This window comes from Bison bison, unplaced genomic scaffold, assembly GCF_000754665.1.
Source record: "Bison bison bison isolate TAMUID 2011002044 unplaced genomic scaffold, Bison_UMD1.0 scf7180017864289, whole genome shotgun sequence".
NCBI classification, from domain to species: Eukaryota; Metazoa; Chordata; class Mammalia; order Artiodactyla; family Bovidae; genus Bison; species Bison bison.
In genome coordinates, this window is record NW_011494861.1 from 11,880,716 (window position 1) to 11,893,837 (window position 13,122).

Genomic DNA, 13,122 nt, shown 5'->3' on the forward strand with positions numbered 1-13,122 from the left:
TACTTTGGCCACCTCATGTGAAGAGTTGACTCATTGGAAAAGACTCTGATGCTGGGAGGGATTGGGGGCAGGAGGAGAAGGGGACGACAGAGGATGAGATGGCTGGATGGCATCACCATCTCGATGGACGTGAGTCTGAGTGAACTCCGGGAGTTGGTGATGGACAGGGAGGCCTCGCGTGCTGCGATTCATGGGGTTGCAAGGAGTCGGACACGACTGAGCAACTGAACTGAACTGAATCTGTTTACAATGAGGAAAAAGAGGGCAAGAATCAAGCTATTTCAAAGGACACTACTTCATCTCATTTTCAAGTCAAAGTTTTTCAGTGATTAACTTTTTAACCTGAACCTTTTTAGGTCAAGGCTAAAATCAATACTTAAATATACTGCTAGCATTCTACTCTTAACCTAATGGTTTGCCTAAACCAATGTTTCTTAAACTTTTTTCCCTGGACTGCTTTGACAGTCTTGTGAAACCTATAAACCCTTTCTCAGAATATTATTAAATTAAAGGCTCAGTGGTAAAGAATCCCCCTGACAATGCAAGAGACTTGGGTTCGATTCCTGGGTTGGGAAGATCTCCTGGAAAATGAAATGGCAACCCACTCCAGTATTCTTCCCTGGAAAATTCCACGGACAGAACAGCCTGGCAGGCTACAGTCTAGGGGGTCATAAGGAAAATAAAATGCATGAATTACAAGGAAACCAATTATATTGAAACACAGTTATCAAATATTCAAAAATAGGCCCTTTTGAACATATAGGAAATACACAGGACAAAAGGTGATGTTAATGTATACCACAGGACAAAAATGTAATCAGCAAAACACATGCTATGAGAAACTCTACAGTCAACCTGATTTCCAACAAATTAAGCTGTAAAGAGAGATTAAAACTTACAGATTAAAAAAAATTTAAATAGTTTAATGTCCATCAATAAGTAAATAAATGTAGTATCTTGACTGTGGTAGTGGTGGTGATTACAAGGATGCCTACATTACTCAAAATTCAACAAACTCAACACTTGAAGCAGGTACATTTTATTGTATGCATATTTTACCTCAACAAAATTTTTAAAATAAATCTTAAGTATTTTATTTAGAGCTTGAGTTAAAAAAAAAAAATTCTTAAAGCAATTGCAAACTTGAGTACTGGCTCAAGTTTGTAATTGAGCCAATGGTATATCCCTATTCAAATGCCCCAGTCAGACTGAGTATTTGAAATACAGATATACCACAGTATTGGTGCATATCTTCTAGAGATAAACACTGAAATATTTATGGATTAAGTAAGATGTCTGGGAGCTACTTCAAAATAATACCAACTATACACATTGTAGGGCTTGTGCAAAGGAATACAGTTCTTAACTTATTAAGCAATTCTTTGGACAGGGCCGAAGAGTAATATACAGGGAGGGGGAAAAAGAAAGTTGAGTGCCGCCACTATAGAAAGCAGTATGGAGGTTCACCAAAAAATTAACAATGGAATTACCATATGACAGCAATTCCACTTCTGGGTATATATCCAAGGAAAACAAAAACACTAATTTGAAAAGATATATGCATCCTCACGTTCACTGCAATATTCATTTATTACCAAAAGCCAAGATATAGAAACAATCTGTATCCACAGATCAATGGATGGATAAAGAAGATGTGACATATGGGCTGTGTATATATGTACACACACGCAGAATGGAATACTATTCGGCCACAGAAAAGGAAATCTTGACATTTGGAACAAAATGAATAAAACTTGAGGGCATAATACTAAGTGAAATAAGTCAGACAAAGACAAATACCATTTGATCTCATTTACATGGGAATTCTTTAAAACAAAAAAAGTTTATTGATACAGAAAAAAGATCAGCGCCTGGTGAGTGTGGAGATGGGTGGAACGAAAGGGCTCAAAAGATACAAACTTCCAGTAATAAAGTGAATGTCACAGGGACATAACGTATAGCACAGTGACTGTAGTTAATACTGTGAAAGTTCCTATGAGAGTAAATCTTAAAAGCCCTCATCACGAGAAAAAAAATGGTTTTTATAACTATGTATGATGAGGAATGTTAACTAATGGTAATCATTTTGCAATATATACAAATAAAATTTTATTATGTCGTATACCTGAAATCAATACAAGGTTATGTCGGTTATACTTCAATTAAGAATCAAATTAAAATTTACTAATTTAAAATTACTTTTTAAAAATTTAAGTTAAAACAAAAAAAGAAATAAGGTTGAGGTCAGTAAGGTTTGGGGGGAAGTAGAACAAGAGCAAAATTTGCTGAGATATCACATAAAGTGAATGACTAACACCCAAATACATGGAGCAATGATGGGACCTAATGTTATTCCTAAAAAACAAGTTTCTTACCATTCCCTCTTCTGAATGACTAAGCATATAATACAGCTCATATTGATCCTGTGATTAACCTCATGTCATAAAGTCAGTGGGGAAGTAGAATCAAAACCAACAGTTTAAAAAGTGAGGTTGCTCTAAATCTGCCTATAAATGGCATTAGAGGCAGGTGATTCATCCATCCACAAGTTGTCTCCTATAAGGTAAAAATTGAAGACAAAAACATTCAAGTAATTTCCACTTCCACCTTCCTTGCCTTGCCTTTCACCTCCCCCCCAGTGTCGGTTTTCAAAGAGAATAGGCAAGAGAGAGAGGATTTGATGTAGCGGCAGCAGGGGCGAGGAGCCCAAAGGTAGATGAGGCAGAGTGGCTGGGCTATTAGCTACACTGAGAACATGACTCTAGGTAAAGAAGCAAATACATTGAGAATAACAACAGTCAGGTTTCTCACTGTCTGAGAAGCAGTTTAAAAACATGGAAATGGGGAGTTCAGAAAGAATCTTCATGTATGGAAACATGTGTGAACACAGCTTTTAAATATATGATATAGTGGTACATGTAATGTATATATATGTATACATTTGGTGGTGGTGGTGCTCAGTTGCCAAGTCGTGTCCAACTCTTTGTGACCCTATGGACTGCAGCACATCAGGCTTCCCTGTCCTTCACTATCTCCTGAAGTTTGCTCAGATTCACATCCATTGAGTCAGTGATAACATCTCATCCTCTGCCACCCTCTTCTTTTGCCTTCAATCTTTCCCAGCATCAGTCTTTTTCAGTAAGTCAGTTCTTCATTTCAGTTGGCGAAGTATTGGAGCTTCAGCATCAGCATCAGTCCTTCAAATGAATATTCAGAGTTGACTTCCTTTAGGATTGACTGGTCTAGGTTTGTCATACCTTTCCAAGAAGCAAGGCTGTAGTCACTGTCCACAGTGATTTTGGAGCCCAAGAAAATAACATCTGTGACTGCTTCCACTTTTTCCCCATCTATTTGCCATGAAATGATGGGATGAGATGCCATGATGTTAGTTTTTCGAATGCTGAATTTTAAGCCAGCCTTTTCATTCTCCTCTTCCACCTTCATCAAGAGGCTCTTTAGTTCCGCTTCACTTTCTGCCATTAGAGTGGTATCATCTGCATATCTGAGGTTGCTGACTCTTCTCCCTGCAATCTTGATTCCAGCTTGTGATTCATCCAGCCTGCCATTCTGCATGATGTACTCTGCAAAGAAGTTAAATAAGCAGGGTGATGATATACAGCCTTCTCATACCCCTTTCCCAATTTTGAACTGGTTAGTTGTTCTGTGTAATGTTCTAATTGCTGCTTCTTGACCCACAAACAGGTTTCTCAGGAGACAAATAAGATCATCTGGTATTTCCATCTCTTAAAAAATTTTCCAGCTTGTGATCTACAGTCATAAGCTTTAATGTAGTCAATGAACAGGTTGTATACATATACACACACAATACACATCCTCTTATCTCTGTACCAATGAGAAAACTTGCACCCAGATCTTGGTTTCTAAATACCATCCCTCATGAAAAGAACCAAGAGTTTCTTGGACAAATGGTTGATTCCAGGACTAGGGGAGGGAAAATACAAGATGAGCCTTTGTTGTTGCCAGAAATAAATGTTTAAGAGAATAGTGGGGAGATACCAAAGGGCAAAGTAGCCAATTTGAAGGGGTTCCCACTGGTCAAATCTAGGATGATTTAGGTATCAAAATAAGCAAGCCCTGAATTAAAACCTACAGAAAAAAATGGAAATCATATATATGTGTGCCTGTATGTACACGCATATTTCCAAATATATATTGTTGTTGTTTGGTTGCTTGGTCGTGTCCGACTCTTTACAATCCCATGGACTGCAGCACCAGGCTTCCCTGTTCTTCACCATCTCCAGGAGCTTTGCTCAAACTCATGTCCATTGAGTCGGTGATGCCATCCAACCATCTTGTCCTCTGTCATCCTCTTCTCCTCCTGCCTTCAATCTTTCCCAGCATCAGGGTCTTTTCTAATGAATCGGCTTTTCACATCAGGTGGCCAAAGTACTGGAGTTTCAGCTTCAGCCTCAGTCCTTCTAATGAATATTCAGGATTGATATCCTCTACAATTGACTGGTTGGATCTCCTTGCAGTCTAAGAGACTCTCAAGAGTCTTCTCCAACACCACAGTTCAAAAGCATCAATTCTTCAGCGCTCAGCTTTCTTTATGGTCCAACTCTCACATCCATACATGACTACCAGAAAAACTGTATCTTTGACTATATGGACCTTTGTTGGCAAAGTAATATCTCTGCTTTTTAATATGCTGTCTAGGTTGGTCATAGCTTTTCTTCCAAGGAGCAAGCTGCGGTCACCATCTGCAGTGATTTTGGAGCCCAAGAAAATAAAGTCTGCACTGTTTCCATTGTTTCCCCATTTATCTGCCATGAAGTGATGGGACTGGGTGCTATGATCTTCATTTTTTGAATGCTGAGTATTAAGTCAGCTTTTTCACTCTCTTTCACCTTTATTCAAAATGTATATATATTCTCAATGTACATATTTATACTTTGTACATATGTATAAATATATATTTATATATGTACATAAAAATATATACATATATTTCCAAATATATATATGGAAAATTCTTACCTACAGCAGAATTACTGAGGAAGTAATCACAGTACTAGATTATCATTTGCAACAATCACAGCAGTATATAATACAGTCAAGAGTTAACAATGAGGGGACTGCCCTGGTGGTCCAGTAGATAAGACTCCTAGTTCCCAGTGCAGGGAGCCTGGGTTCAATCCCTGATCAGGGAACTAGATTCCACATGCCACAACCAAGGCCCAATGCAGCCAAACAAAAATGAAAACATTAAAAAAAGTTATCAAAGGATGTTAAGGCTACCGGGTTTAGGGCTGATGATGGAAAAAAGACTATGAGTACAATATTGGATATCTTCCCATAAAATGTTAATCAAATAAAAGGGGGGAAATAGTGAAGACACTAATTTTACTAGGTGATCAAAGTTAACATCACCAGTGTGGGATGGAGCCATACTGTTTCCATATTTTGATAAAGCACAGAATTATTTCTGTGATATATCTGCCAACAAAGCATGACGTGATCTGGTCACAAGGTAATATTGGACAGACCTGGGTGGAAGGTCAGCCTACAGACTGAAAGAACTATGTTCTTTAAGGCTATGAGGCACATGAGAATTAAGAGTAAGAAACTGTTACAGAAGGATGACACCCAACAACCAAAGGCAATACATGGTACTGGCTAGAATCCTGGATCAAAAAGGAAAGAGGGACATTGCTGGGATGACTGGCATCATTTGAATGAGGTCTATGGATTGGCTAATACTGTTATACCAGTGTTGATTTCCTGGCTGAGAATACTGTACGGTGAAATGCAGAAGTGTCTTTGTTTTCGGGAGGTACACACTGGAGAATAAAGGGTGAAAGGATGATATGCCAGGAGACAACAAGAGAAGGTAATGGAAGAAATTTGGCAAAATGCTAACAACTGAGGAATCTGTGCGAAGGGAATGTGGGAATTCTTTGTACTTTTCCTTAACTATTTCAAAATAAATTTTAAATGAAAAAAATAACGGTTAGGCAGTGGATCTAGTTATTTGGACTGGTCTTCATTCCTGTGAATCAAATGTTATCTTTTCAAAGAGGCCTTCCTCATCACGCCACCCCCATTACTCCCCATCCCTTACTGTGTTTTCTTTTTCCTCATAAAGCAGAATAAGTCATGGTTGACGGTCACTGGAGCTAAATGGTACACAGGATTAATTTACTATTTTTCTACTTTTTGCGTATGTTCAAATTCTCCAAGGTAGAATTTTAAAAGTATATCCACAACACAGATTGACCATACAGTATCGTGTGTGTGTGTGTGTGTGTGTGTGTGTGTAGAGAGAGAGATTCATGCTTCATGCTGTCTGCAGTAATCTGCACATACATAGACACAGATCTTGACCCAGGGATTGAACCCAGGTCTCCCACACTGCAGGAAGACTCTTTACTATCTGAGCCACCAGGGAAGCCCCCATATATACACAAACATATATATGTGTGTGTGTGTGTATATGTGTGTGTGTGTGTACACATCTTTATTAATGCGTTAAATAGAAGTATTTAGCAGGTCTAAAAGTTATTGTCATTTCAAGTTGTGATGAGCATAAATGAGATGTCTGCAACAACCGTAATGTGAAATATGAAAATACATCTGATTGGTGTTGGCGATCATCACAGGTACTGCTCATACTACCATGCTGGTACTACACTACGATACAGTTAAGAGTTGACAGAAATGCTAAATTCTGATAAGAAGTTAGTGAAAATAAAGATACAGTATTTTCCAAGACAAATTTAAGTACCTCCTCCTAAATTCTGGTCTAAATGGCAATAGTTTTCATTGAACAATCTAATATCCTTTTGATATAGTAAAGTGCTAAACTTTTAATATATTTTTTCTTTTAATCTCAGATGACTTAAATAATTTTGAGTGGGGAATTCCCTGGCAGTCCAGTGGCTAGGGGTCCACACTTCCACTGCAGAGGGCATGGGCTGGTTCCATGGTTGGGGAACTAAGATCCCACATGCCACAACATGCAGCTCCCTGGGGAAAAAAAAAATTAATAAAAAATTTTAAATCTTGAGTAAAAAAGAACCTTTAATGCAGACAGCATGAAGCATGAATTTTAAAAAGTAATAGTTGAAGGGCTTCCCTGGTGGTCCAGTGGTTAAGAATCTGCCTTGCAACACAAGGGACACTGGTTTGATCCCTAGTCTGGGAAGATCTTACATGCCATGAAGCAACTAAGCCTGTGTGCCACAGCTACTAAGCCCATGCACTGCAACTACTGAGGCCCACACATTTAGAGCCTGTGGTCCTCAACAAGAGCAGCCACTGCAACGAGAAGCCCTCACACCGCCAAGAGTAGCCCCCACTTGCCACAACTAGACACAATTAGCGAAAGCCTGCTTGAAGCAACGAAGACCCACCATAGCCAATAAATAATTAAATAAATCTTAAAAAAAAAAAGCTGACAAACTTCTTTAGTGGGCTCTATTATTCTTTAAAAAAAAGTAATGCCTGAAAAAAAATTCATACCTACCAATTTACTGACTTACAAAAGATGCAAATCACTATATGTCAAATGTAAAATACAAAATGTTTTTAAGCAGAGTACAAATATTTTAGTTTTTAAATAAAAGGAATAAAATGATTGGGTGAAAGTTAAAAAAAGAAAAATCACTGAGCCTATTTTAAGAATCAAAGAAACTATGTTAGTCGCTTAGTACTGTCCAACTCTTTGCAACCCCATGGACTACAGCCCACCAGGCTCCTCTGTCCATGGAATTCTCCAGGCACAAATACTGGATAGGGTAGCCATTCCCTTCTCCAGGGGATCTTCCCAATCCTTTGATTGAACCCAGATCTCCTGCACTGCAGGCAGATTCTTCATCATCTGAACCATCAGGGAAGCCCAAAGAAATTATAAATGGATCATATGTAAGAGTACATATACTGTGCATAAACATGATTAAGACTGTAACAAAATCAATACAAGATATAACCAGAAAAATCTTCATTTCATTTGTCAATGTAACCGAAACTCAGCATCTAATACAAAGATACAAAGACATACACATAATCCCAAAGTTTAATGCTGGACCAAAAATCTAGAACCAAATATAAAACAAAAGTAATAATAAATGTTTTCCATTTGAATGTTCCACAAATATTCCTTAACTGTAAGAAACGGAGCAGTTCTCATATAATAAAAATCTTTAAACATGCTAGATTTCAATTCATCCTATAATCAAAATGAAATCCTAAGTAATTAATCCAAGAATTCACTAAATTTAAGTTAGGATTTTATAGAGACATACCACTGTGGGTTTTTTTAAGATGTTTAAAATTTTTAACTTGGCAGAGAGAGACACATGTAAGAGGAAAAAAATGTGACTGTCTCAATACTTTAACATTACACCAAGAACACCTCACTGCAAAGCATACTTCCACATACTAAAAAAAAGCTAGCAGCACACAAAATTATATAATTTATAATAAGCTGATTAAACATCCTAATTGATTTCCACAACAGAGCATGCTATTTTCACTCAAAATATAAGCAGATAGAAGGCATATAATAAAGAAAAAATTAAAGTGTTTTTAATATAGAAAAGTGTTACTTTAGTTAGTCTCCTTGTTCAACAGACTAATATATGTCTATTTAAAGTTGATGAACAACAATTTATTTCAAAGCATCTAATAATTACACTGGGGAGCACAATTTTAACGATTATATACACTCAAGGTATTTTCAGACTGCAATGTTTACTCTAAATACTGCGGACTAGTTTAATACAGCTCAAACACTAGGGACTCTTAAAAGAAAAAGCAAAAAAAACAAACATATAGTTCCCAATCGGAATATGCTAGTTTTCACAAAAAAAATTCAGTTTTTTAAGAAATTTGAGCAAAATTTGAAACTAAGGGGAAAATGAGACTTGGAAGACTATTTGGAAAAAATTTCAAATTACCACTATCCCTGTAACATCTGTACGTCTTTCTGAAGCATTCGTGCTCACAAGATTAAAAATGTCTCCGAATTCAAGCCTGAAATCTCTTCATAAGCATACCAAACAATACAACACCTGAGTAATCAGTCTACAAGAAAGGTAGTTGGAAAAAGGTGTCCTCTACACAAGTCAAACACCTTCTTTCTTCTTGGCACTGAGCCCTCTGTTCTCCTCCAATCTGCCAGTGGCATTTCTAACTCAAGAAATAAAATACAAAATTTCAAGCATTCTGTGTTAATTTTTAATGCTATTTTTCAAGATAAGTATAAAAGTATTTTACTTCATTGTTTTAATGTGCAAAAGCCTATCACAAAAATAGGTATTCAAAATTATAACATTCAGAAACAGAGGTGTTTCTTCATAGAAACCGGCTCAGCCTAAAAGAATAAACCATAAAGCAGTGATGCAGGCTAGGATGAGTCAAATTTGTTTAAGTCTAAAAATATCTCTAGTCATAGAGTATGTGAGGATAAGGAAACTCTACCACAATACTTTATTATTGTGTCCCAGAAGTAAAGCTATCCAAATTCATGTAATGTAACATACATACCAGCTAAAACTGAGTTTCATTCTTTGACAAAAATTTTTACATGAACTACTACCTTGCTCACCCTCTGTAAGATCTTCAACCTATTCTTTAGAACTGAGAATGGACGGGAAGAACCTGTATATGAGATTTACTTCAAATCTGAAAATAAAATAGAGAGTTTTTTTCCTTCTAAAGGGTTTTATTCATTGGCTCATTCTAATTCAGGGAGCTGCCTCAGCACACACACCTCTCCCTCTAACAACTAAGACAGCAACCAATTGTTGTATAACTCCTCCCATCCCCCTTCAATCCAGCTAACACACCATACAAAGAAAAGGACTTTCTCTATTGTGCAAATACAGTCTCTGCAATGGATCTTTGTTAAATAAAATTTGATTCAGAAATACTTAATTCTTTTCAATCAGTATATTGAATGCTGTTAAAATAATGAGCACATTATATTATTCTTATTGCAAGAAAGTAAAGCCAAATTTTGAAAATGTTCTGATTACATTCTAAAGGTTTGGTGTTTCTTTGGCACAGAGAAAAAAGCCAAATCAGCAAGCTTCCTTCAATCTATTTTCTACCAAACACTGATCAAAATATAAATAAAAGAATTGGCTCTGATCGACCCCCATCCCAAAATGCTTCTCAACTACTCTGCTCCCAAAGCTGTCTCTTTGAATCATTCTTTAAAATTCAAACACTTACTACAAAGCCTAATCACCGTTACAAGAACATTCATTTTGAAACATTTTATATAATGTATTCCCAGTGTACACTACTTAATCCCGTAAAACAGTTATTAGTTAATGTTGAAATCAGCTAGGGAAAACAGTGAAAGTAGGTACTTTAACCTCAGTCTTAGTATAGGTATAGGCATGGTTCTTCTCATTATGATTTCTAGAAGACATCAGAAGTCAATATTCTTCAATTTTCTTGCAAAGCTACTATTCTGGTCCAACCACTGTTTTATCCCTTTCACTTATTCACATTTAGCTTCCCTCCCTATAGCAATCTCACATTTTACAAAACGTTCTCTACAATAAGGATAAAAGACCTTGAATTTCTCCAAACAAAGTCCATTTAGCGCCACAGCTGGATCAGCAAGAATATTTCTTGTACACGTTTAAGGATAAACAAGAAGCCAGACATAGAGATTACCTGTTAGGGGAGTAGGGGGTGAGGGGTGGGAACTGGAATTCCCAGGGTTGGGGTAAAGGGAAGATTTTTCTGTAAACGTTTTTACACTCTCTAAACCCACTAAGAATGCACTATCTATCCAAACATAAGAGCAAACATGTTTAAAATTCTCAAAAGTCGTTTTAAAAATATAAAGGAGTGTCAGGGACACTCGGTCTACTTAGTTTTAAGATAATCTGCTTTTACCAATAGCATCTGCTTTTGCTCTGCAATAGGTAACACACTGCTTTAAATGCAGTCCTGAGCAATGTGCCAGCTAAACCGTCTTTAACACTGAAACGTTTCTGCAGACCGCCGCCTTCCAAGGCAGCTCGCATCCTCCGCCCGCTCCTCCCTCTGTGCATTCTGAGATCAGCTCTGCTGATTCCCACATAAAGTGGGTCCTGGCCGCCATTTTAGAAAGTCATTCACACAGGCCGGACGGCAGCACCATCTACTTAAAAACCTTCCAAGACTCCCTCGGATGACTTCCTTTTTCCTCTCGAACCTCTCATCTCGCCAGGGGAGTCAAACTGCCCGCGACAGGCAGACACTCTTTCTAGAATCTGCATAATGCCGAAATGACACTTCTGGCCACGTAATACTGAGGGGCAAAGCAAATGCTGCAATGCACGTGTTTGCACGTCGGTGCCTACGAATTTCCCAGGCGGAGACCTACAGAGAAGGTCCGCAAGAAGATAAAAGCAAGTGCATCTAAGTGGCTTTTCCACTCCAATAATCTTGCGCCTAAACGATTTTTCCACCAAAACATTGAAGATACGGGGCCTCCGTATGGGGTAAGGGGTGGAGCAGCGCCAGGGAGCGAGTTCCCATCTGCTTCCCCACGAGCCCGAGATCTCCCCTTTGTCACAGGGCACACAGGCGAGTTTTTGCTCCTGCCTTCCCGCTGCCTGGTTTCTCAGCACAACGTAGTAAACACCGGGAGTCCCTGGAAGCGCGCCTCCTCCAGTCTCGCCGAGGACAGCTTTAGTGGGTTATGAATGGCCTCACTATTCCAGGCTCCTTTTCACACGCGGACACGCGCAAACGCGCGTTCCAGCGGTGAAGATTTAATACCCCAGTAACAGCAACCACCAACAGAATCAATGATCCTCCATTTGAAAGAGCGGAGCTCCGCTGCCGCTGCTTCCATTTCCTGATCCAAGCTGCTCAGGAGCGAGCGACGCAACCTATTTTTCCCATGGTGACTCACTAATAAGGGCGCTCCATAATTTCCTTCACTCACTAGATAGTAAGAGGAATTAAAAGTAAACCAAACTTAAAACCTTCCGAAGTCTTGAATATCGGAAGAAACAGTCATTTCCGAGGACTATCACGTATCTGCCACGGTCCTCTCGATTTACATCGCTGTTCAGTAAAGCGTCATTTTCGGTTATTTCACACCGAAGGCTCCATCAGCGATGGCAGACAGTGATTTCACAAAATAAAAACAAATGCTGAACGCTACTAAGTAACTAAAATGTATCAAGAACATTTACCCTTTACTACCCCTACTGCTGCCGCAGCTGCTACCCCTGAACAAAAAATACACTCTGGGAAAAAGCTTTCTAGAAGAGCTACATTTAACCTGAAAAGGCTTGCATTTTTTAACCACTGATGTAGGAATTCTGGGTGGGAGGGGAGCAGCCTTATAAAGGCTGCCCAGTGTTCAGACCCCGAGGCCGGAGCGCCGGCGCGGCGGGGGCTCTGTTGCAGGAGGCGGCTCCTCCTCTGCGAGCGCTCGGTCCCCACCGTGCTCCCCATCCAGGGACCCCAGAGCGCTGAAAGCAGGAAGGCGAAAGAGCCGAAACAGACGCACCAGCTTATTCTCGGACACCATCCTCCGCCCAACCCCACAAAAACAAGGTGGGGAGAATCTAAAACATTTGCGTCCATTTAGTTTCTAGGTCTGTGAGCCTTCATGAGAGGTCCCTAGAATCCAGTAGTGTCTTTCCAGTTCCGAGATGCCCCCATGTCACCTACCAAGACTTTTCCGTTTGTATAACCTTTCCTTTCGCACAAAACCCTCTCTAGGTCAGACATATCCACGCGTCCGCAGGGCGAGGAGCGGGAGCTGCTGCGGGACTCGGGAGTTGGCCGGGCCGGGGGTTGTCGGGGCGGGGTAGGGGTTCGGGTCCCCGGGGCTCAGGGGCAGCTCGGTTCGGGCGTGTTGGCCGGGACAGCCGCACCGAACCGGGGCAGCGGCGCGCAAGGACGCGACCCCACCGTCGGCTGGCCAGCCTGAGAACACCCTCCCGGCGCCGGCTTCGCTGAGGCCGAGCGACAGCCGCCTCCTTATTGGGAAGGGAGAGGATGGGAGCCGGGCCCGCTCCGCCGAGGCCCAACGCCGCGACGCGGACAGAGAGGCGGCCAGGCAGCCGCGCGCCCTCCGCACCGGTCCGTGGGTCTGGCCCGGGTCCCCTCACCAGTTCCGCGCACGGGGAGGGGCCGGCA

General features: G+C 40.1%; 1 protein-coding gene across 1 annotated transcript in view; it reads right to left on the minus strand.

Annotated features, from left to right (window-relative positions):
- Window positions 1-11,240, minus strand: part of SPEN (spen family transcriptional repressor) — a 90,437-nt gene extending 79,197 nt beyond the window's left edge. Inside the window, exon 1 of the mRNA XM_010850238.1 lies at window positions 11,177-11,240. Coding sequence (XP_010848540.1) covers window positions 11,177-11,240 — 64 coding nt within the window. The remainder of the gene's footprint in view (window positions 1-11,176) is intronic.
- Window positions 11,241-13,122: the final 1,882 nt, after the last annotated feature.